The following is a 26,832-nucleotide window of genomic DNA, read 5'->3' as shown; positions in this document are numbered from 1 at the left end:
ACACGGAATCTGACCTGGTGGCAGAGCAGCGCGCTGATTCGCTCAGAGCGATCACGTGATGTTCCATCCCCGCCGCCAGACCATTGAACATAAAACACAGTTTGTGTGTGTGTAATGTTGTAATGTGTGTAATGTACGGGTCTCCCTTCCCCCGCCCGGCAACGCTGGTACTGGAGGGCGTCACAGGATCGGTGAGTCTCCAAAATCCGCTTCGTGCTGTTGCGAAGATGCAGGACGATGTCGCGATTGTTGTGCTGCTCTCCGACCATGAGAACTGCAACGTCATTGTTGACTGGCCCTCCCCTTCCCTCCCCCCTCCCCCTCCCTTCCTCCTCCACCCTACCCCCTCCCCTTCTCCCCTCCCTTTCCCCCCCCCTCCTCCCTTTTCCCCCTCCCTTTCCCCCTACCCCTCCCTTTTCCCCCTCCCCCTCCATTTTCCCCCTCCATTTTCCCCCTCCCTTTTCCCCCTCCCCCCTACCTTCCCCCCTTCCCCTCCCCCTCTCCCTCACGCTCCCCCTCTCCCCTCCCCCTCCCCTCCCCCTCTCCCCCTCCCCCTCCCCTCCCCCTCCCCCCCTCTCCCCCTCCCCCCTCCCCCTCCCTCTCCCCCTCTCACCCTCCCATCCCTCCCCCTCCCCCCCTCTCCTCCCCTCACCCCTCCCCCTCCCCCCTCTTCTCCCCTCCCCCCTCTCCTCCCCTCCCCCCCCCGTTCCCCTCCCCTCCCCTTCCCCCTCCCCCCCCCCCCGCCCGGCAATGCCGGGTACTTCTGCTAGTAATAATAATAACTAGAACTGCCACTTTAAAACTGCTGGCAGTGATGACCGGTTTACTCGCACCCACTTTTGAAGCAACCCCACTTTTGATACAACCCCACTTTTCATACAACCCCACTTTCATTGGACATGCTTTGACACAACCCCCTTGGATACAACCCCGACACACACACACACACACACACACACACACACACACACACACACACACACACACACACACACACACACACACATCCCCCCTACCCCCTCCCACACACACACCCACACCCCTCCCCCCACACGCACACCTCTCCAAACACACACCCACACCCACACACACACATCCCTCCGCCCCCCACACACACACACACACATCCCTCCCCCCACACACACAAACACATCCCCCCTACACACACACACGCACGCACACACACAACACACAACACACAACACACAACACACAACCCCCCTACCCCCACCCACACCCCTCCCCCCAAACACACACACACACACACACACACACACACACACACACACACACACACACACACACACACACACACACCAACCCCCCCCCCCCTACCTACACACACACATCCCTCCACCCCCACACACACACACATCCCCCCTACACCCCCCCCCCCCCCCCACACACATCCCCACACACACACACACATTCCCACTACCCCCCACCCACATACACACACACAAACACATGCACACATCCCCCCACCCCAACCCCCAACACACCACACACACACACACACACACCCCCCACCCTAACACACACACAAACACACGCATACATCCCCCACCCCCAACACACACACACACACACACACACACACACACACACACCCCACCCTAACACACACATACATCCCACCACCCCCAACACACACACACACACACACACACACACACACACACACACACACACACACACCCCACCCTAACACACGCATACATCCCACCACCCCCAACACACACACACACACACACACACACACACACACACACACACACACACACACACACACACACACACACACACGCACACACACACACACACACACACACACACACACACACACACACACACACACACACACACACACACACACACATCCCCCCACCCCTAACACAAACACATGCACACACACAAACACCCCCACATCCCTCCCCCCACATGCACACCCCTCCACATGTACACACACACACACACCCCCCACCTCGACACATACACACACACACACATACATATACACCCACACCCACTTCCCCCCACACGCACACCCCTCCACACAAACACACACACATCCCCCCACCCCATCCATTAAAAAAAATATTTTCGTTTAATTAACGATATCTGCCACCCGTCGAAGAACGTCATGCCACGGCATGACGTCATCCGTGGCCCGTGCCGTATGTCAGCGTAGAACGAAGTATCCCGTCGATCGAACTTGGTCAAATTTTTCATGATTGTCACCAAATTTGTTGTGGTATTTTGTTAACTCATCCGAGACAATACGACAATCGAAATCCGATTTGAAATCGGAGCCAAATTGACGCGGCAAGGTGTGCCTGCACGTGTGGTTATTTTACCTGAGGAAGAATCACTTTGGAAATGCGACAATTTAAAATGTTAGATTTTGAATAACTTCGTCATTTTAAATCGGATTTCCACAAAATAAAGGTCACCATTGCTTGCAGATACCTCTCTTTCTCCTTAAAATTGAAGACAGGATGAACTTCAGAGCGAGAAATAAGCCGAGGCGGCGGAGAGTTTTACAATGTTATTTTCCAATGTAAATGACAATATCGTGTAGTTTTACGAAAATTCATCAGAATTTGCCCAGATTTGTTGCATGCGAATGTTAACACCCTCTAGCGACTGCCAAATCCGAAGACAATTTAATTTCGAGCTACCCTTAGCTCGTGAGGTGGTTATGTCACATGGCCTGGTCAAAAAAGTGTTGTGGTTCTTCTTCTTCTTCAGGCAATAACAACTTCTAGTTTCCAGACAGTACATCCAATCATCTTGAGATTTTGCACACTTGTTACTCTTCATGACTTCTACTACAGTATGACGTTTCACGTCGATCAATAAAGCGATTCAAGAGATATCCATTTAAAAAAAAAAAATTCGTTTAATTAACGATATCTGCCAAACCACATGACCTATCGCAAATTCTAAAATGACATTTTAGTAGACTGACATGCTGAACAGATCTGTGAAGTTTCTCCTCGATTCGATCAAAAATTGAGTGAGGAGCTAGGTTTTGAAGGTTCATGCTTAAACACGTCATAACTCTGAAACCATGTGACGCATGACGTCATGCTCATTGACTTTTTTGTTCATCACGGGTATGTGATTATGCCTGCAAAGTTTGGCCTCGATCTGTTCAGCCGTTGCAGAGAAAAAGGGGTTTTCGTGTTTTCATGAAAAACAATATGGCGCCGAACCACGTGACCTGTGACGTCATAATTACCATTAAAATATTCTACAGACAGAGTCCCTCCTATGGTGAAAATTTGATCTCAATCGGTCCAATTATTGCAGAGAAAATGGTTTTTAAAGGAAATTAAAACTTAAAATGGCAAGAGCACTGGGAGACGTGGCCTGGAGGACAAAATGGTGTGTTTCTTCTTCTTTCAACAATAAAGACTTATAGCTTCGAGACCGTACATCCAATCATCTTGAAATTTTGCACACTTGTTCCGCTTGATGAGAGCTACATTGCATTAAAAATTCAAGTCGATCCATGCAGTGGTTCAAGAGTTACAAGCTTTTTAATATTTAACTTCCATTATTTATTGCGGCCAAACCATGTGACATATCAAAATGTCTCAAGTAACGTTGAAACATACCCCCATGAGGAACATTTGTGTAAAGATTCCACTCGATATCTCCACAAATTATGGAGGTGATTCCATTTCTAGTTTGAGCTTTAAAACGTCATAACTCTGAAACCATGTGTCGGATGACGTCGTGCTCGTTGACTTTTTTGTTCGTCATAGGTATGCGAATATGCATGCCAAGTTTGGGCTCGATCCGTTCAGCCGTTGCAGAGAAAAAGGGTTTTTTGTGTTTTTTCACGGAAAACAAGATGGCGGCCGAACCATGTGACGTATGACTTCGAAAATTTTTGCATTCTGAGTTTTTTTTAACTACGCATCTGGGAAAAAAATCCCATTTTCGGGGGAGAAAGTTTTTTGTTTGACGAATTCTAACCTCTTAACGTTAGCATTTTTAATATACTCGATACACATGTCTTTTGTTCCCGTTGAAGAGTTCTTTAGAATGAGCCATTCCTCAAATTTTTCCATTGAGGCGTTTCGGAGATACAGAGGGGAAAAGTTGAATTTGTTTTACAAGATGGCGCCAATACCACGTGACCTATGACGTCATAATTAGCATTAAAAAAATTCTCGGAGCCGAGACGATCATTTGATGAAAATTTCCTGTCAATCCGACCTGCGGTTGATGAGAACATTAATTATGAAGTTTTCGGAGGTGCAAAATAGGGCGGAAGAATAATCTATCTATAATTCCACTAATCTCTGTCTGTGTGTGTGTATGCGACCGCTGTTTCTCGACAACTACCGGTCCGATATACTTGAAACTTGCCAGGTATATTGCTGGGGACCCGAGGATGTGCCTTTTCAAGGTTTCATATTAATCGGACAAGTAGTTACCGAGCTATGTCCAAAAAACGATTCAACCAATCAGAGAGCAGCGAGCTATCACGTTTGCCGAACGTGGCGAAAAGACTCTGCCTCGGACGGCACATTTGAGAGCGTATTCATTTATTTCATGTTGGCAAACTATGTTGGCGCTATGTTGCCGTTAAACTATGTTTTAAAACTAATTAAAACTACTTTGCGATTCATCGTAACTGCGATATGCGACCTTCCGGAGCTCCTGTGAGAGCGTGCGCCATTACGGATAGTAATTCAATTAAAAACATGATGCGTGATGTGAGATGCGTGATGTGAGAGCGTACGGGTACGGCTATGGCGATTTAGCCGTTCGCCGTTCGCTTTGGCTTTGCGAATGGACCAAACCATTTCATGTAAATAGAGGGGGGGGATTGTCACCGTACTCGCAAGCCGTTCGCTTTGGCTTTGCGAATGGACCAAACCATTTCATGTAAATAGAGGGGGGGGGGGGGGGATATAATTTTAGATATATATATAGTACGGGCATGCCCTAGTAAGAAAAACTCTTGCAGTAATAATAGGTTTCCTCTCCATTTCATGGAGAGTAAACCTAATAAAGGAGTCTCATATAGCCCCATCAAGCAGAGTAAACTACCCGCATGGCGCTTTACATTATCATGCGAACGCACACACACCGCACACACACACACACACAAACATACACACACACAGACACACCATCACTCTTGCCCTATTCCTCTCCCTCCCCATTCAAAACCCACAGATGTGTACTCCCCTCCTCCTCCCCTCCCTCCCCCGCACATGTACACAGACATACTCTCGATCTCTGTCCCACCTCAAACCAAAGGGAAAACAGGACTTAGACTTTGAAAGACTTGTGAAACAGATAGGTTTTGAGGGAGGTTTTAAAGGCAGGAAGAGAATCAACATGTCGAACAGAGGAAGGCAAGTCATTCCAGAGCAGAGGTGCAGCAAAGGAAAAGGATTTCTCGCCAAACGACTTGGTGCTGGTACGCGGCGGCTCTAAGGTCATAGAGTCGTCGCTTGAACGAAGCCGTCGCCGAGATTCATAGAGAGTGAGCAAATCGGAGAGATAGTGAGGTCCCTTTCCACACAATGATTTATAACATAGTGTGCACATTTTATATTGCACACGAGCAGAGACAGGCAGCCAGTGTAAAGATTCAAGAAGCGGAGTAACATGGTCAGACTTCTTCGCCTTACAGACAAGACGAGCGGCAGAGTTTTGAACCTTTTGTAACTTATCCAAGAGAAACTGAGGGCAGCCAGCATACAAAGAATTACAATAGTCTAGCCTTGAGAGGACAAGGGCACAGACCAGAGTTAGAGCAGCTTGAGGAGTAAGAAAGTGGCAAATGGATGCGATCTTTCGCAGCTGAATGTATGCTGATTTGCAAGTTTGAAGTACTTGCTTGGAAAATGTCATGTTGCAGTCGAAAACCACACCAAGGTTCTTGGCCGACGAAACAAAGTTTACATCGGTTTCACCAACATGAATAGTGGTAGGAAGTGAACATTGTAGAGGACATCTGTGCGATCTTACAATCATAGACTCTGTTTTAGCATCGTTCAGCTGAAGTTTGTTTTGGGTCATCCACGCCTTCACGTCGGCAATACAGCCTTCTAACACTTCAACAGTGGGCACGATTTGTTGACTCCGCAAAGGCATGGTGATCAACTGAATGTCTGGCAACAAGATCAAATAGAGGCTGAGTGTACAAAAGAAAGAGGATAGGTCCCAGGACTGAGCCCTGGGGAACGCCAAAGGAAAGCGGAGAAGGGACTGATTTCTGGCCATTGACAACAACTGTTTGCACTCTATCAGTAAGATAGGACATCAGCCAAGAAAGGGGAGTACCAGTTATACCAAATGTGATTTCAAGACGACTAATTAAGACGCTATGGTAAATCGTGTCAAAGGCGGCAGACAAGTCCAAAAGAGCAAGAACGGAAACCTTACCACAGTCAAGAAAGGACAGAAGATCATTTGTTATTCTTAGGAGAGCGGTCTCGGTGCTATGGCCTGGTCTATATGCTGACTGGCGAGAATTGAAAAGATTATTTGAAACTAGATGGTCATTCATCTGTGATAGCACAATTCTTTCTGTGATCTTTGACAGGAAAGACAGGTTGGAGATAGGACGGTAATTTTTCATGTCGTTAAGGTCAAGGGTTGGCTTTTAAAGAAGTGGTTTAACAAGAGCTTGCTTAAAGAGAGGCGGAAATGAACCCGTAGTCAGAGAATCATTGATAACTGCAGTAATAAATGGGAGGAGGGTGTCCAAACACTCAATAAACAAATCGGTGGGAAGGGGGTCAAGATCACATGTTTTTGTGTTTGACTTGAGGATTGTACATTTGACAATTTCCTCAGTAACAGGAGTAAACGAACTAAGAGGTCGTCCGTGAAAGCAGTGTTCAGCATCATCGAAGGAAAGGAGTGACTGCTTGTCAAGATTGTTTCTTATTGACTGAATTTTATTGTGAAAGAAATGCAGGAAGCATTGGGGTAGTTCGTTTTGAGGAAATACAGTGGGAAGAACGGATTTATTTTTGGTGGCAAACAGGCGGTTGGTAATGCTGAACAGTTGCTTGCAGGAGGAGCTCCTAGTAATCCGATCAGAAATATATGACGTTTTTGCTTTCAGAATGATTTTTATGACGAGTCTTTTAGCTATGTTATACAACTGTTTATGGACTGTGAGGCCAGTCTTCAGCCACTGTCTCTCGGCACGTCGTCGTTCCTTTTTGGCAGCCCTGACCGTCGCTGACTGCGCTGAACGACGGAGTACTCCTGCATCTGGGAACAGCGCGCCGTGTTGCTGGAGCATGACAGTCCAACGCTGTGCGGAGGCAACAGTCAAGGTCTTCTGCAGTGACGTAGGAACGGCCAGAGAGACGGGTGTGAAGGTCCTCTTTAAAGGCGGAACGGTCGATGGCACGAATGTTGCGGGCAGTGATGAAGGTGGGCTGAAGACGAGGAACAGCAATACTCAGGTGGCTGGTGACACAGAAGTGGTCCGAGGTGAGAGCACAGGTCACTGACGTGGACTGCACCAACTGATCATCGCATCTGTGCACTAACCAATCCAGGATGTGTCATTTAATTTGTGTAGGTTGGGAGACAGACTGAGACAGACTAAAAGTAGAAAGGAGGTCAATGATCTTTGAAGTGAGAGGAAGTTGTGGTTGGTCGTAGTGGACGTTGAAATCTCCAAGAATCAAGACGAAATCAGGAAGAGTATTGCAGTGGTCGAGCAGATTAGGAAGCTGGGTCACGAACATAGAGTCAGTAAGCTTGTTTTTCCGGTTCGGTGGAGGTCGGTAGAGGCAGAAGAAATGAAGAGTGTTTTCTGACAGAGTGAAGGTGACATGGGCTAGCTCGTAGGATGAATGGTCGAACGAAAAAGTTGTGGTGAAGGAGACAAAGGGAGAGAAGTTGTCTCTGTAAATAACAGCCACGCCCCCACCCCTAGAGGAGCGAGGAAATGACTGCAGGGTGTATCCAGGTGGGGTGAGATCAGCACACCTCGCTTCATCGCCACTGGGTCGGAGCGTCATAATGCCAATTATGACGTCATAGATCACGTGGTATCGACGCCATCTTGGAGAAAAACTTTCAACTTTGTCCCTCTATATCTCTCTGAAACGGCTCAATGGAAAAAGTTGAATCATGGCTCATTCTAAAGAGCTCTTCATTGGGACCAAATATTATATTCATCGAGATACCCAAAAGTGTTAACGTTACGACGTTATAATTCGACAAATAGAACCCTCGATCCCACAAATATGATATTTTTTATGCATGATCTTCCGAAAAATATATTCAGAAATCAAAAATTTTGACATGATCGGTCGCGTGGTTCGGCCGTCATGTTTATCGTGAAAAACACTAATCACCCTTTTTCTCCGAAACGGCTGAACAGATCGAGGCCAAACGTTACAAGCATAACCACATACCAATGACAAACAAAAAGTTTTGTGGAGCTGACGTCGTAGGGCACATGGTTTGGGAGCTATAATATTTTGAAGCATAATCCTTTGCAACACATCCCCTCCCTCATTCTTGAACATATCGAATGAAAACTTCATAAATATGTTCCCCATGTCTGAGTGATAAAACGATGTTTTGGAATTTGCGAAAGGTCATGTGGTTTGGCAGCGATAAATAATTCAATGGAGGTCTTAAAAAAACTTCCTTCGATTGAACTGCTTCATTTATCAATGTGAAACGTTAAAGTAATGGAGAAGGGGTAAATTAAAATAAGCATATGAAAGTTCCACATTATTAGTTGTTTGGTTTGGCAGCCAGAAATAATTGAAGGGAGATATAATTTTTTTTAAATCTTGAACCACTTCATTGATCAATGTGAAACTTTAACCTAATGTAGATGTCATCAATTGGAATAAGTGCTTGAAATGTCAACATGATTGGTTGTATGGTTTGGAAGGTAGCAGTTGTTATTGTGTGAAGTAGAAGAAACTACATTTTATCTTCTCCAGCCATGTGACTTTTCGGTGCAGCTTTAATTATGATGAAAGCGGGGTTGTATCAAAGTGAGGTTGTATCAAAGTGGTGTTGTATCAAAAGCGTTTCCGATGAAAGCGGGGTTGTATGAAAGTGAGGTTGTATCAAAGTGAGGTTGTATCAAAAGCGTTTCCGATGAAAGCGGGGTTGTATCAAAGTTAGGTTTTATGAAAGTGAGGTTGTATCAAAAGCAAGGTTGTTTCAAAGCATTTCAGATGAAAGCGGCGTTGTATTAAAGTTAGGTTGAATCAAAGTGTTCCCGATGAAAGCGTGGTTGTATCAAAGCATTTCCTATGAAAGAGGTGTTGTATCAAAACGTTTCTGATGAAAGAGGGGTTGTATCAAAGCGTTCCCAATGAAAGCGTGGTTGTATCAAAGCATTTCCTATGAAAGCGGCGTTGTATCAAAGTGAGGTTGTATCAAAGTGTTTCCGATGAAAGTGAGGTTGTATCAAAGCGTTTCTGATGAAAGAGGGGTTGTATCAAAGTTAGGTTGTATCAAATCGTTTCAGATGAAAGCGGGATTGTATCAAAGCGAGGTTGTATCAAAAGCGTTTCCGATGAAAGCGGGGTTGTATCAAAGTTAGGTTGTATGAAAGTGAGGTTGTATCAAAAGCAAGGTTGTTTCAAAGCATTTCAGATGAAAGCGGCATTGTATCAAAGTTAGGTTGAATCAAAGCATTCCCGATGAAAGCGTGGTTGTATTAAAGCATTTCCTATGAAAGAGGTTTTGTATCAAAACGTTTCTGATGAAAGAGGGGTTGTATCAAAGCGTTCCCAATGAAAGCAGGGTTGTATCAAAGCGAGGTTGTATCAAATCGTTTCCGATGAAAGCGGGGTTGTATCAAAGCGAGGTTGTATCAAAGCGTTTCCGATGAAAGAGGGGTTGTATCAAAGTTAGGTTGTATCAAATCGTTTCAGATGAAAGCGGGGTTGTATCAAAGCGAGGTTGTATCCAAAGTGTTTCTAATGAAAGCGAGGTTGTATCAAAGCGTTTCCGATGAAAGTGGGGTTGTATCAAAGCGAAGTTGTATCAAAGCGTTTCTGATGAAAGCGAGGTTGTATCAAAGCGAAGTTGTATCAAAGCGTTTCTGATGAAAGCGAGGTTGTCTGAAAGCGAGGTTGTCTGAAAGTGAGGTTGTCTGAAAGCGAGGTTGTATCAAAGCGAGGTTGTATCAATGCGAGGTTGTATCAAAGCGAGGTTGTATCAAAGCGAGGTTGTATCAAAGCGTTTCCGATGTAAGCGGGGTTGTATCAAAGCATTTCCAATGAAAGCGAGGTTGTCTGAAAGCGAGGTTGTATCAAAGCGTTTTTGATGAAAGCGAGGTTGTATCAAAGCGTTTCCGATGCAGGCGGGGTTGTATCAAAGCGTTTACGATGAAAGCGAGGTTGTATCAAAGCAAGGTTGTATCGGAGCATTTCCGATGAAAGCGGGGTTGTATCCCAGTGGGGTTGTATCCTAGCGGGGTTGTATCCTAGCAGGGTTGTATCCCAGTGGGGTTGTATCCCAGCGGGGTTGTATCCCCGCGGGTTTGTAGCCTCGTGGGGTTGTATCCTCGTGGGGTTGTAGCCTCGCGGGGTTGTATCCTCGCGGGGTTGTATCCTCGCGGGGTTGTATCCCAGCGGGGTTGTATCCCAGCGGGGTTGTATCCCAGCGCGGTTGTATCCCAGCGGGGTTGTATCCCAGCGGGGTTGTATCCCAGCGGGGTTGCATCCCAGCGGGGTTGCATCCCAGCGGGGTTGCTTTCTAGCGGGGTTGTTTTCTAGCAGGGTTGTGTCCTGGCGGGGTTGTGTCCTGGCGGGGTTGTGTCCTGGCTGAGTTGTGTCCTGGCTGAGTTGTGTCCTGGCGGGGTTGAGTCATGGCGGGGTTGAGTCATGGCGGGGTTGTGTCCTCGTGGGGTTGCGTCCTGGCGGGGTTGCGTCCTGGCGGGGTTGCGTCCTGGCGGGGTTGCGTCCTGGCGGGGTTGCGTCCTGGCGGGGTTGCGTCCTGGCGGGGTTGCGTCCTGGCGGGGTTGCGTCCTGGCGGGGTTGTTATTTGATTAATAAAATTATCCTCGGCTAGTATTCTTGTACAAATTAACACAAACACCAAGAAAATAAACCTGCATTCATTGCACGAGGGTAAGAAAAGAAAGAATAATAGAATGAAAGAGGCACTTTGGAGTACAGGAGTAACAAAGCAAGTAAACAAGTATATGCACTGAGGGCATGTGCCCCAATTGACATCGCCAACCCACATGTTTCATAAAAGAGCGAGGACCCTTACAGGTTTAGCAGTATAAATCGCAATACATGGTTGACTCTCAACATGCCAGCCCACAGAGTTATCTGTGGATGATGGGGGCAGGAGTTTGGGAGGAGTCTGACTTGTCCCCCTCATGGTAAACCCCAAAACCCGGGCCGTAACAGTATGTTAGATTACGTCATTGAAAGGATCAGACTGGGCCTCACCATTCTAAGTTCCCTATATTAAAGTTTACTTCCGTAATGGTGTCGGGGGCAATATCACATGCTACAAAAACCCCTTGGGAATGGGGGGATATTGTTTTGTAATGTCATTGATATTATGCCATTATTATTACCTCCGCCACTTAAGGTGGGTGGAGGTGATGTTTTCACCCCTGTCTATTTGTTACTTGCAAAATCGAAGATTTTTCAAGTATATTGGTCGGTTCCGTTTGTGGTTCTGTCTGTTACTTGCCGGAAAAGATTCCGGCAAGTATGTTGATCTGTTCGTTTGTCTGTTTGTCTGTTTGTCTTTTTGCAGCACTACGTCTACACCGTTGCACGTAGAATCGCCAAACTTTGCACACGTATTTGTCTTGCCCTCTAATATAGTGCCCAATTGATGACGTCACCGGTCACGTGGTTCGGTCGCCATCTTGGAAAAACTTTGCACCTCTATATCTCCGAAAGTGCTGAATAGAAAAAATTGAGACATGGCTCATTGTAAAGAACGCTCCATGGGGAACAAAATATGTTAATGATGACGTCATCAGTCACGTGGTTCGGCCGCCATCTTGGAAAAACCGAAAAAGTTTGCACCTCTATATCTCCGAAAGTGCTGAAAAGAAAAAATTGAGACATGGCTCATTGTAAAGAACTCTCCATGGGGAATAAAATATGTTAATGATGATGTCATCGATGACATGGTTCGGCCGCCATCTTGGAAAAACCGAAAAACTTAGCACCTCTATATCTCTGAAAGTGCTGAATAGAAAAAATTCAGACATGGCTCTTCGTAAAGAACTCTCCATGGAGAATAAAATAGGTTAATGATGACGTCATCGATCACGTGGTTCGGCCGCCATATTTGTCCTAAATGGCCGATAAAAAAGTAAATTCCGGCAAGTCCTCGGTCTATGACCGATTTTTCATCTGTCTGTCTGTCACCGGCCTACAGGTCACAATTCTAAACTGATTGTCATGAAACTTCACCACGTTGTTTTAGTCATCCCAATTGAGAAGCCTATTGATTTTGAAGTCAAAGGTCAAAGGTCATCTGGAGGTCAAATTTCTAAAATCGCCATTTTAAATCAGATTGACCTGAAAATTGAATAGCATTTGTATATCGTCAGTAAATTGGGAAACATACTATTTTGGTCAAAAGGTCAAAGGTCAAGTCAAGGTCAAATTTTTTAAATCGTACATTTTCATCTAAAAAGCCATCAATTCTCAACCGATTGACTTGAAAATTGAACAGCATTTGCATATCGAGTCACTAAATTGGGAATCATACTATTTTTGAGGTCAAAAGGTCAAGTCAAGATCAAATTCTAAAAATCATACATTTTCATCTAAAAAGCCGTCAATTCTCAACCGATTGACTTGAAAATTGAACAGCATTTGTATGAGTCACTAAATTGGAAAAGATACTATTTTAGGTCAAAAGGTCAAAGGTCAACGCAAGGTCAAACTTCCAAAATCACTTTTTATCTGAAAAACCGTGAATTTACATCCGATTTACTTGAAAATTGAATAGCATTTGCACATTGAGTCACTAAATAGGGAAACCAACTTTTTGAGGTCAAAAGGTCAAAGGTCAACTCAAGGTCAACCTTCCAAAATCATCATTTTTCATCTGAAAAATCGTCACTTTTCTTCCTATTGACCCGATCTTTGATCAAGATTGTCAATTTTAATCTTGATGAAATGGACAATTTGCTGTATCAATGGAATTTTTTTTCTTGGGGAGGGGGTGGGGGCCGTATTTTGCAAGTATCGTGCTCCGCATGACGTCTTCTTGTTTGTTTGTTTGTTTGTTTGTGAACAAAATATCTCAAAACGTTGTGGACATATTCGGTCAAAATTTGGCAGAGAGGTAGCATATGTCACAAGGACGAAATGATTAGATTTTGGTGAAGATCTGGATTCGGATCCGGTTACTCGAATTTTTTAAGTGATTCTTCACCATTGGGAGAAAGGGCCAAAAACGATACATAGCGGAATATCTCAAAAGGTTGCGGGCGGATTTGGACGAAACTTGGTGGACCGGTTGGGTGTCTGACAAGGACTATTCTATTGAATTTTGGTGAAGATCTGAATATGGATTCGGATATGGGAATTATTTAATTTTTTCATTGATTCTTCATCATTGGGAGATAGGGCCAAAAACGATACATAGCAGGATATGTCATAAAGTTATGTATGGATTTGGGCGAAACTTGGTGGTTCGGTTGGGTGTCTGACAAGGAAGAATCGATTCAATTTAGGTGAAGATCTGAATATGGATTCGGATATGAGAATTATTTAATTGTTTAAGTGATTCTTCACCATTGAGTGATAAGGCCAACCTATGCTCTCTACTGAACGCCTTCGAGTTGTACATGTAATTGTACAATTGTTCAGTTATTTTGTAATGTAAAATTAATTGATTGTAAGTGCATATTTCATCACAGTAATTTGGATTTTTATTGAAATTTGCTCTTCCAATGAAACTTTTCATCAAAATATTGAAACTCAAATAACAATGGATGCTCATTTCCGTGAAAGCTCTTGTTACTCTCCCCTCCCCTCTTTTTATTTTTGCCCTTTGCCCTTTGCCCTTTGCTCTTGCTAAGAGCGAATGTGACGTGTACCTCACTTCCCATGGCAGTTAATACACTCTTGGTATTTTTATTTTTATTTTTACAGGATCTAAGTCTCAGAGTGGAGCTGCCACTTCGTGAATACAATCTCTAAAATATAATGGATTGTCTTCTTTAGGATTCCCATCTGAGCACACATGGCTCATGTTACTTGGTTACCACATTCATATCCAATAAACTGCATTGATTTTACCATTATCTCCTGATGTCCTTATAGTTCATGCGAAAGTCCTTTGACATCTCCTGGTGTCCTTGTCCTGCATGTAAACCGTTTCAATTTTTATCCGTGAGCTTTTCATACTTGTTCAAAAATTAATGAATTTTGTAATCGTTTAAGATTTTCATTTGACCACCTTTACCACTTGCTGTATTACTAGGTTAAAATGCTTGTGAGAATGAAGTGTTCATGTTCTTTTCTCCCCTCTGCCTTGTCTGCCACAGCTGCTTGCTGCAGTGCTCGGTATGGCAGGATTGGATGTTCTCGTTGGGTTATGTGAACCCTCGGAGCAGTGAAGAGCAGAAGGTCACTGAGATGGTTTACTCAATTTTCCGCATCCTGCTCTACCACGCCATTAAATATGAGTGGGGTGGCTGGCGTGTTTGGGTGGACACATTGTCCATTGCCCACTCAAAGGTATGGTACTAAACAGTGTACATCAGTTTATGTAAAGCACTAGGAAGAGTACCCGTCCCAAGTGCCGGGGAAAAGCGAGCAAAAGTACCCCCCTCGTCTCCCTCCTTCCCCTTCTCACACTCCCCCACTCCTCTCCCTCCCCCGCTCCTCTCCCTCCCCCCACTCCTCTCCCTCCCCCACTCCTCTCCCTCCCCCACTCTCCTCTCCCTCCCCCACTCCTCTCCTTCCCCCCACTCTCTCTCTCCCCCACTCTCTCTCTCCCCCACTCTCCTCCCACCCCCACTCCTCTCCCTTCCCCACTCCTTTCCCCCCCCACTTCTCTCCCTCCCCCAATTTGCCTCCTTTTGGATTCTGGAGGGAGGGAGTGGGGTGGGAGGAAGTGGGAAGAAGGAAGGGAAAGGGTGAGGTGGGAGTGCAGAAGGTGAAGGAGGGAGGGGAAGAAGTGGGAGTCGGGAGGGGAAGAGGTGGGAGTCTGGAGGGAAGAGGTGCGGGGTGGGAGAAGGCTGAGTCAACCTATCTGTTGTTAATTCAATGGCATGACGGGGGTTCAAACTCAGGACCCCAAGACCTCAAGCCAGCCACCTTCACCGTTAAGCTAATACTCGGTCCAGCGACGCTAACTGTGTCCAGCGACCATGTAAGGAGTGAGAGGGTAGAGGAGAACTCGTGAGATGGGAGTCCAGAGGAAGGGGGTGGGGTGAGAGGAGGGATCCGGAATTACACGGCAACGTGGGTACCGTTGCTGGTGTATAATAAAAGTAGAATCCAAATCCAAAAAAATCATGTCCGATGTCCCTGGACGGTGTAAAATCAAATTAGACATACAATAATTACCTTTAAAAGAGTGAAAAATGGATTCTGCAGCTATTTTTACCTCACATTCCGTACACCATGGGCTATTATTTAGTTATTTGATTTTTTAAAATGCCTTTTCCTCATTTTGTTCCGATTTCACTGTAGATTTCGACATAATTATTTAGGCCATGAGTTGAAATCATGAAATATGGAATCAGATTTGGAATATCAGGTTTTTTTTTCTTTACTCAGTCCAGGCTCGTGTCGTGTGAGAGCTAACACGAAGAATATATAATAAAGGGAATAGGGGAGAGCGGGACAGAGAGGGAAGTACAACACCTGTAGATAACCGGGACATCAGGAAGGGAGAGGGCTAGGGTGGGGTATCACACCCCACACTCCATTTGGGACTGGCACTTTCCTGAAAGTCCTTGTCGGACTTTGTAGGACTTTCAGGAAAGAAAACGGAATTTGGAAAAGGTGGATTTAGGGTGTTTTAACGGGGTTAGAAAAGATCAAGGTTTTGGATGGGGGAAGATAAGAGATGGTGGTGAACAGCTGTTTTAAAGACCCGGAGGGAGGAGTGGGATTGAAGAGAGTGAGGGAGTTTGTTCCAGAGGCGGGAGTAAAGAGGAATGAAGGAGTGAAGGTGAGCAGAGAGTCTTGATTTTGGCAGTTTCACCAGTAACTGCCAAAATCCCATGGAGCTGTTTCCCATGGATGAGCAAATTCCCATAGAGTGGCTCCCAGCTGTTTCGCAGATATGGAGGTGCAACGTTTTTCATTTTTCCAGGGTGGCGCCCATACCACGTGACCTTTGATGTGATAATTAACACTAAAAAAATTTAACACTAACACTAACCCAAACACTAACCCTAACACTAACCCTAACACTAACCCTAACACTAACCCTAACACTAACCCTAACGCGCCCATGCCACGTGACCTTTGATGTGATAATTATCACTAAAAAAATTAAACCCTAACCGTAACCCTAACGCATAGTATGGTGAAAATCATGTCAATCGGACCTAAGGATGCCCAGAAAAAGAATTTAAAAATGCAGATACCTACGTATGTACACACGTACGTATTGTATGTACGAGCCCGATTGCTTAACCCCACTTTTCGCTTCGCGAGCGCAGGGTAATTACAATCCCCCCAAAAAGCTTAACCCCCTTATCGCTTAAATCCATCTGCAATCTTACTTTGTGATTTAAAATGCAACATGGGCCAATCAGACATGCTCGAAGGAATGGATATGAAGAAGAGAAGAGCTGGAGAATCAAGTTCAGGGCTTAAGTTCGGCCCTTGACATACTTGGATACCGTCGACACACTGGTACCGATCCTGATAAAGGTAGGAAGTGGTGGAGGTGGCGGGCGTATGATAGCGTAGCGCAGGTGTATGCAGCATGGTGCGGAGAGGAAACTTTGAGGTGTAAACGATGTGCCTGCCCTGAAAAGGGATGAGGCAGAATTGTTGACCGCTCTTATCGCTTGGGAATCAAGATAGACGAGGTAGAGTTTGGGAACAGCAAGAGAAAGGGATGTGTGTGTACGTCAAGTGCAGCCTCGGCCTTCACCAAAGACCTCTGCCTGGCCTGGCCTGGCCTGCCTCGGACCTTGTGCCTCATACCTCGGGCCTCGTGCCTCAGGCCTCGTACCTCGGGCCTCGTACCTCGGGCTTCCTCAAGAGAGCTCTTGCATGCATTCCATCGACATTTGTAGACAAAAATTGACAGCACATGAGTAGGTGATAGACAAATGAACACGACATATTGGATTTGAACCAGGCAGCATAACATCATTTTCCGTGTTCTCAGAGCAGAAAGTTAAACTTGCACTTCTGTTCACTTGTGAAGATTGACAATAGATGATGTTATGTTTTTACCTCGATCATTGTAAACTTGCCTCCAACTGTTACACTGATGCTGTGTTTTCTTTTTATTGTTGCCATGTGTTATCAGCATCTTCTTCCTTTTCGTAGGCTACTCTTTCGATCAACGTTGTTTCTCCCTTCCACAGGTAACGTATGAAGCACACCGGGAGTACTTGGCTAGGATGTATGAAGAATACCAACGTCAGGAAGAGGCAAATATCAAGCGAGGCAAGAAAGGCAACGTAAGCACAATCTCTGGACTGTCAGCAACTGCACACTCGGGTCGTGATATTCCTGAAATGCAGGAAGGAGTGGATGTGGATCCAGTAAGAACATTGGCAGCAGGTGATGTTGAGGCAGATCTGGAACAAGTGACTCCAGTGGAAGGTCGTAATTTTTTAGCAGACATCGAGTCCCCAGTCGTTTCAGTCGCTGTCGCTGGGGCCCCGCCGCCGATTGACGTCGCGTGTGCCCTTGATAGCAGCGCACGGGAATTGCAGGATTTCCTTGGGGGTGGTGAGGACATGACTGCCGAGAAAGTGGAAGCGATCGAGGTCAAATCGGAAGAGGTGGATCTGACACCAGAGCTGGCTCCAACCCAAATGTCACTTGTCATACCTGTACTCAGTCAACTTGAAACAGGAAAGCCAATTGGGGAAGGAATTGTTGAAGTCCCAGGAGAACCATTAGTGAGGAAACAGATTTCAAAAGAAGAAGATATGTCAAAGGAAACCCCTGGCTATTCGAACATTATTCCTGGAAACTCCCTTGTACCAGGGTCCATTTTGCCAAGTGATAGGACTTGTGATGTTGAGAAAATGTGTGAAACTTTAGCGCCAGATGGCCCAGGCCTTACCCTACTAGAAAAGGAGGATAGTGATCCAGTATCTTCACTCCTGGCGACCATTAGTCCAAAGGCCGGTCGTGGATTGGCAACCATTCCAGGTTCATTATCTGGTGGAGACTCCATGGCAGGCAAGCAGGATGGTGAAACTGAAGGAGCCGATGGAGTGACACAGCCAGCGCTAACAGACACGGTGAGCGTGGCTTCTGATGCTGACAAATCGGATGATGGAAAGGATGGGAAGGAGTTGAGGAAGATTCAGACGACATCAACACAGGTATACGCACTGAGTTTTGGTTTTTTAAACATTTATGGATAAAAATTTCAAATTAACAAAACTTGGTCAATTTGGCACTAGCTGCGGCTACCCGGTGCTGCTCGAAAGGGATGGGGGTGGGAGGGTGGTGGAGGGACACCCGGTGCTCCTCACCTGGGTGAGCTTTTCCCAGAGGTGGTTTTGCGACGTGTTGGACATTGAAAAACTTTGAAGTTATTGGCCTCATGATCGTTACCTTTTGCTTGCGGGCCGGGGGCACGAATAACTGACCCAATATCCCAATTTCCACTTTATTGAGGCCTTTGGTGGCCTCGAAACGGATGTCAAGGCCAACATGTGCGAGCTACTTTTCCCAGGATCTGAAGTACCAACACCCAAAATTTGGAGCCTCCAGGTGCTACAGTTCAACTGTGAAAGAATAACAAACAAATGCAAAACCACTTGAAAATATTTCTATAGATTAATTTAGGGAACCAGGTTCCAATCCCACTTCACACCTGTAAAAGGCAAAGATGAAATTCCTCCACAGGTAATACTCTGCAAATGAACATTGATAGATTTTTTCAACGGAAATGGCCTCTCTGCACCTCTGATTATAAATCCAACTTGTAGATGCGGAGCCACTAAAGCAGAGGTGGACATGTCTCATCTGGAGTCATGTGTACTTAGTTACATCGGATTGGATAATTTGACATCCCAGTCCCATCCGTTATTTTGTTTCTGACATCATATTCAAGCTGTTGAAAGATTCCAGATCCTAGAGGTTTTTGCTTCGTTAGAATGATTCACCATTACAACATCTTCATTACAACAACACTTCGCCATTACAACATGATACTGATAAAGGCAACAATAAAAAGTTGTGCAGTTACTGATTGTTTTGGAGCAGATGAAAGTGCATTTGAAAGCAGGATACCGCTCTACCTTCCTCGAAGTGCAGACATAACATGCCCCATTTTGATTCAAAGATGGCGGTGCGAGATCGATGAATGACTGGAAATGATTTGATGAAGATGCATTAAGTGATAACAGTGATGGTCTCGAAGATGATTGGTCAAGAAGCCGAGCACGAGGACATTGAAATGGCAGCATTTTACACAAGACCAAGGAAACATGAACAATGCACCTTCTGTGGTTTAACATTTGAAATGGTTTTGTTTTGGTTTTGTGATTGTGTGTGTGTGTGCAATTATGTGTGCATTGTTTTATAAATACTGTATCTAGAATAATTGAGCTTGGCTGACATGAGCTCCTGGTTGTTGTTAGTCAATGCAGCAAGGAAAAGGAAGCGCGTTCAAGGATCGTGACCTTGGTGTGGACCTTGGTTTTCGTGGCATGCCCATGACGGAGGAGCAACGACGACAGTTCAGCCCAGGGCCTCGCACCACCATGTTCCGCATCCCCGAGTTTAAATGGTCTCCCATGCATCAGCGTCTCCTCAATGACCTGCTGTTTGCCCTCGAAAGTGACATACACATGTGGAGAAGGTGAATATCGATTATTTATTTATCTATTGCTTCATTTTTCAAGTTCTTAAATTCTGTCATCTTGAGATTTCGATAGAAGGATGTATGTCAAGGAAGGGAAGCCAAAATAAGCAAAAGAAGCAGAAAACCCTTTGTTATAACCTCAAAAACAACATTGATGCTGTCGCCCTTTGTTATAACCTCAAAAACAACATTGATGCTGTCGCCCTTTGTTATAACCTGAAAAACAACATTGATGCTCTCGCCCTTTGTTATAACCTCAAAAACAACATTGATGCTGTAGCCCTTTGTTATAACCTGAAAAACAACATTGATGCTCTCGCCCTTTGTTATAACCTCAAAAACAACATTGATGTTGTAGCCCTTTGTTATAACCTGAAAAACAACATTGATGCTCTCGCCCTTTGTTATAACCTCAAAAACAACATTGATGCTGTCGCCCTTTGTTATAACCTCAAAAACAACATTGATGCTGTAGCCCTTTGTTATAACCTGAAAAACAACATTGATGCTGTAGCCCTTTGTTATAACCTGAAAAACAGCATTGATGCTGTAGCCCTTTGTTATAACCTCAAAAACAACATTGATGCTGTCGCCCTTTGTTATAACCTCAAAAACAACATTGATGCTGTAGCCCTTTGTCATATCTTCAAAAACAACATTGATGCTGTAGCCCTTTGTTATAACCTCAAAGACAACATTGATGCTGTAGCCCTTTGTTATAACATCAAAAACAACATTGCTGCTGTAGCCCTTTGTTATAACCTGAAAAACAACATTGATGCTCTCGCCCTTTGTTATAACCTCAAAAACAACATTGATGCTGTCGCCCTTTGTTATAACCTCAAAAACAACATTGATGCTGTAGCCCTTTGTTATAACCTGAAAAACAACATTGATGCTGTAGCCCTTTGTTATAACCTGAAAAACAGCATTGATGCTGTAGCCCTTTGTTATAACCTGAAAAACAGCATTGATGCTGTAGCCCTTTGTTATAACCTGAAAAACAACATTGATGCTGTAGCCCTTTGTTATAACCTGAAAAACAACATTGATGCTGTAGCCCTTTGTTATAACCTGAAAAACAACATTGATGCTGTAGCCCTTTGTTATAACCTGAAAAACAACATTGATGCTGTAGCCCTTTGTTATAACGTGAAAAACAACATTGATGTTGTAGCCCTTTGTTATAACCTTAAAAGCAACATTGATGCTGTAGCCCTTTGTTATAACCTGAAAAACAACATTGATGCTGTAGCCCTTTGTTATAACCTCAAAAACAACATTGATGCTGTCGCCCTTTGTTATAACCTGAAAAACAGCATTGATGCTCTCGCCCTTTGTTATAACCTGAAAAACAACATTGATGCTCTCGCCCTTTGTTATAACCTCAAAAACAACATTGATGCTGTAGCCCTTTGTTATAACCTGAAAAACAACATTGATGCTGTAGCCCTTTGTTATAACCTGAAAAACAGCATTGATGCTGTAGCCCTTTGTTATAACCTGAAAAACAGCATTGATGTTGTAGCCCTTTGTTATAACCTGAAAAACAACATTGATGCTGTAGCCCTTTGTTATAACCTGAAAAACAACATTGATGCTGTAGCCCTTTGTTATAACCTGAAAAACAACATTGATGCTGTAGCCCTTTGTTATAACCTGAAAAACAACATTGATGCTGTAGCCCTTTGTTATAACCTTAAAAGCAACATTGATGCTGTCGCCCTTTGTTATAACCTCAAAAACAACATTGATGCTGTAGCCCTTTGTTATAACCTTAAAAGCAACATTGATGCTCTCGCCCTTTGTTATAACCTGAAAAACAACATTGATGCTATAGCCCTTTGTCATAACTTCAAAAACACGATTGATGCTGTAGCCCTTTGTTATAACCTGAAAAACAACATTGATGCTGTAGCCCTTTGTTATAACCTGAAAAACAACATTGATGCTGTCGCCCTTTGTTATAACCTCAAAAACAACATTGATGCTGTAGCCCTTTGTTATAACCTTAAAAGCAACATTGATGCTGTAGCCCTTTGTTATAACCTCAAAAACAACATTGATGCTGTAGCCCTTTGTCATATCTTCAAAAACAACATTGATGCTGTAGCCCTTTGTTATAACCTCAAAAACAACATTGATGCTGTAGTCCTTTGTTATAACCTCAAAAACAACATTTTTTTTTTTTTTTTTTTGTATACTGAATCGAGGCTCGTGAAAGAGCTAACATTTATTTCACAAACAAATCAACCAGACAAACAAAATATACAAAAAGAGGGAGCGGAAGACAAGATGGGGAGAGAAGGGGAAGCACACAACCACAACATTTGAGAGCAGGGAGAAGTGTGGGAGGGAGAAGGCTTGGGGGCAGGAGGCGTGGGAAGGGGGGGGGGGGGGGGGAAGAGGTATAAAACACAAAGGGACCGAAATTAGCGGGGGTAGAAAAGATCAAGGTTTTGGATGGGGGAGGATAAGAGATGGTGGTGAACAGCTGTTTTAAAGACCTGGAGGGTGGAGTGGGATTGAAGAGAGTGAGGGAGTTTGTTCCAGAGGCGGGAGAAAAGAGGAATGAAGGAGTGAAGGTGAGCAGAAAGTCTTGATTTTGGCAGTTTAACCATAAGAGGGTTGCAGGCAGATCTTGTGCGACCTGTAGGAATATTTGGGGACAGAGCCTAGAGAGAGCTGGGGGGGGGGCAAGGCCAGAGAGGAGTCGGTAGAAGACGGAAAGACCACCAACCTGCCTGCGGTGAGTGAGTGAAAGGCCCTTGGAGTTAGCTTCATCGCGGGAGATTCCAATGATTCTGAACGCTTTGGTTTCAACAGCGTGAAGACGAGCTAGGTGTGAGGCAGGAGCACCAGACCAGAGGGGAGAGCAGTATTCCATAGAGCTGCGGATGAAAGCCTTGTATGTGGTGAGGAGCTCAGGTGCGCCAAGGAAGGACTTTGCACGACGGAGGATGCCCAGTCGGCGTCTGGCTTTGGAGGCCAGATTTGAAATGTGGTTTTCCCAGGAAAGATCATGGCAAATAGTGAGACCCAAAAGCTTGAGTGACAGAACTTCTTGGAGAGGATTATTCAGAAAGTGGATGGGAGGGTTTTCCAGTCGGTCTTTTCGGAGAGACATCGTAAGAGTGTAAGATTTATCAGGATTGAAAGACATGTTCCATTTGTTTGCCCAGTCTGTGATTTTGTCCAGGTCTGCAGAGAGTGAGGAGGCTGCAGACTGCCGATCTGAGGGATGAGGAATGGAGCGACAGAGCGTAGAGTCGTCAGCAAAGAGATAGAGAGGATTTTCAAGAGAGTCAGAGAGATCATTGATGAAGACCAGAAAAAGCACAGGGCCCAGAACACTACCTTGGGGAACTCCAGCCTGAACAGGAAGAGGAGATGAGAGAAACTCATTCACGGCCACACGTTGACTCCGACCAGAGAGGAAGTCCGCCAGCCATGCGTGGAGATTTCCATGGATACCAAAGGAGGAGAGTTTGGTGAGCAGAGCAGGGTGCCAGACCGTATCGAAGGCACGTCAAATGTCAAGGGAGACGGCTCTAATTTCCTGTTTGGCGTTGAGGACCTCCATCCATTGTTGAGAAAGCAGAAGCAGCATGTCCAGAGTGGAGTGACCAGGTCTGAAACCAAATTGATGATCAGAGATCAAGCCATTGGAGAAGAGGAAAGATTTCATATCTGAAGCATTGATGGATTCCATGACTTTGCTGATAATTGGGAGAAGGCTGATTGGTCTGTAGTTGCTAGGATCTGTTTTTGCACCTTTTTTGTGCAAAGCGGTGATGTTGGCTGATTTCCAAGCAGATGGCAGATGACCTTGAGCAAAAGAGAGAGTGAAGAGAACAGAAAGAGGGAGTGAAAGAGCGGAAGAACATGATTTTAGGACCCGTGGGCTGATGCCGTCAGGACCAGTTGCAGAATCAGAGTCGAGGGTTGACAGAAACTTTTCCACCTTGTCAGGAGGAAAGGACACAGAGTCCAGGAGCAGCTGGGTACGACTGGGTACGGTGGGTACAGAGAGGGATGGGTTTGGGACACAAGATTTAGAGGCAAACACAGAGTTGAGGCATTCAGCTTTTCACATTGATGCTGTCGCCCTTTGTTATAACGTCAAAAACAACATGGATGCTGTAGCCCTTTGTTATAACCTCAAAAACAACATTGATGCTGTAGCCCTTTGTTATAACCTCAAAAACAACATTGATGCTGTCGCCCTTTGCTATAACCTCAAAAACAACATTGATGCTGTAGCCCTTTGTTATAACCTCAAAAACAACATTGATGCTGTAGCCCTTTGTTATAACCTGAAAAACAACATTGATGCTGCAGCCCTTTGTTATAACCTGAAAAATAACATTGATGCTGTAGCCCTTTGTTATAACCTGAAAAACAACATTGATGCTGTAGCCCTTTGTTATAACCTGAAAAACAACATTGATGCTGTAGCCCTTTGTTATAACCTGAAAAACAACATTGATGCTGGAGCCCTTTGTTATAACCTGAAAAACAACATTGATGCTGTAGCCCTTTGTCATAACTTCAAAAACACGATTGATGCTGTAGCCCTTTGTTATAACCTGAAAAACAACATTGATGCTGTAGCCCTTTGTTATAACCTCAAAAACAACATTGATGCTGTAGCCCTTTGTTATAACCTGAAAAACAACATTGATGCTGTCGCCCTTTGTTATAACCTCAAAAACAACATTGATGCTGTCGCCCTTTGTTGTAACCTCAAAAACAACATTGATGCTGTAGCCCTTTGTTATAACCTCAAAAACAGCATTGATGCTGTAGCCCTTTGTTATAACCTTAAAAGCAACATTGATGCTGTAGCCCTTTGTTATAACCTCAAAAACAACATTGATGCTGTAGCCCTTTGTCATATCTTCAAAAACAACATTGATGCTGTAGCCCTTTGTTATAACCTCAAAGACAACATTGATGCTGTAGCCCTTTGTTATAACATCAAAAACAACATTGCTGCTGTAGCCCTTTGTTATAACCTGAAAAACAACATTGATGCTGGAGCCCTTTGTTATAACGTCAGAAACAACATTGATGCTGTGGCCCTTTGCTATAACCTGAAAAACAACATTGATGCTGTAGCCCTTTGTTATAACGTCAAAAACAACATTGATGCTGTGGCCCTTTGCTATAACCTGAAAAACAACATTGATGCTGTAGCCCTTTGTTATAACCTGAAAAACAACATTGATGCTGGAGCCCTTTGTTATAACCTGAAAAACAACATTGATGCTGTAGCCCTTTGTTATAACTTCAAAAACAACATTGATGCTGTGGCCCTTTGTTATAACCTGAAAAACAACATTGCTGCTGTAGCCCTTTGTTATAACCTGAAAAACAACATTGATGCTGGAGCCCTTTGTTATTACGTCAAAAACAACATTGCTGCTGTAGCCCTTTGTTATAACCTGAAAAACAGCATTGATGCTCTCGCCCTTTGTTATAACCTGAAAAACAACATTGATGCTCTCGCCCTTTGTTATAACCTCAAAAACAACATTGATGCTGCAGCCCTTTGTTATAACCTGAAAAACAACATTGATGCTGTAGCCCTTTGTTATAACCTGAAAAACAGCATTGATGCTGTAGCCCTTTGTTATAACCTGAAAAACAGCATTGATGCTGTAGCCCTTTGTTATAACCTGAAAAACAACATTGATGCTGTAGCCCTTTGTTATAACCTGAAAAACAACATTGATGCTGTAGCCCTTTGTTATAACCTGAAAAACAACATTGATGCTGTAGCCCTTTGTTATAACCTGAAAAACAACATTGATGCTGTAGCCCTTTGTTATAACCTGAAAAACAACATTGATGCTGTAGCCCTTTGTTATAACCTTAAAAGCAACATTGATGCTGTCGCCCTTTGTTATAACCTCAAAAACAACATTGATGCTGTAGCCCTTTGTTATAACCTTAAAAGCAACATTGATGCTCTCGCCCTTTGTTATAACCTGAAAAACAACATTGATGCTATAGCCCTTTGTCATAACTTCAAAAACACGATTGATGCTGTAGCCCTTTGTTATAACCTGAAAAACAACATTGATGCTGTAGCCCTTTGTTATAACCTGAAAAACAACATTGATGCTGTCGCCCTTTGTTATAACCTCAAAAACAACATTGATGCTGTAGCCCTTTGTTATAACCTTAAAAGCAACATTGATGCTGTAGCCCTTTGTTATAACCTCAAAAACAACATTGATGCTGTAGCCCTTTGTCATATCTTCAAAAACAACATTGATGCTGTAGCCCTTTGTTATAACCTCAAAAACAACATTGATGCTGTAGTCCTTTGTTATAACCTCAAAAACAACATTTTTTTTTTTTTTTTTTTGTATACTGAATCGAGGCTCGTGAAAGAGCTAACATTTATTTCACAAACAAATCAACCAGACAAACAAAATATACAAAAAGAGGGAGCGGAAGACAAGATGGGGAGAGAAGGGGAAGCACACAACCACAACATTTGAGAGCAGGGAGAAGTGTGGGAGGGAGAAGGCTTGGGGGCAGGAGGCGTGGGAAGGGGGGGGGGGGGGGAAGAGGTATAAAACACAAAGGGACCGAAATTAGCGGGGGTAGAAAAGATCAAGGTTTTGGATGGGGGAGGATAAGAGATGGTGGTGAACAGCTGTTTTAAAGACCTGGAGGGTGGAGTGGGATTGAAGAGAGTGAGGGAGTTTGTTCCAGAGGCGGGAGAAAAGAGGAATGAAGGAGTGAAGGTGAGCAGAAAGTCTTGATTTTGGCAGTTTAACCATAAGAGGGTTGCAGGCAGATCTTGTGCGACCTGTAGGAATATTT

The 26,832-nt window shown here is 44.3% G+C and overlaps 1 protein-coding gene across 1 annotated transcript in view; it reads left to right on the top strand.

The window, feature by feature from the left end:
- The window catches only part of LOC137437425 (neurobeachin), a 677,671-nt gene that overhangs the window by 332,569 nt on the left and 318,270 nt on the right, over positions 1–26,832 (top strand). Inside the window, exons 21-23 of the mRNA XM_078766839.1 lie at positions 14,513–14,705; positions 17,528–18,502; positions 19,769–19,989. Coding sequence (XP_078622965.1) covers positions 14,513–14,705; positions 17,528–18,502; positions 19,769–19,989 — 1,389 coding nt within the window. The remainder of the gene's footprint in view (positions 1–14,512; positions 14,706–17,527; positions 18,503–19,768; positions 19,990–26,832) is intronic.

Source organism: Myxine glutinosa, chromosome 12 (assembly GCF_964187855.1).
Source record: "Myxine glutinosa chromosome 12, kmMyxGlut1.1, whole genome shotgun sequence".
Lineage (NCBI taxonomy): Eukaryota > Metazoa > Chordata > Myxini > Myxiniformes > Myxinidae > Myxine > Myxine glutinosa.
The sequence above is the reverse complement of the archived record's forward strand: the minus strand, read 5'-3'. Positions and strand labels throughout refer to the sequence as shown.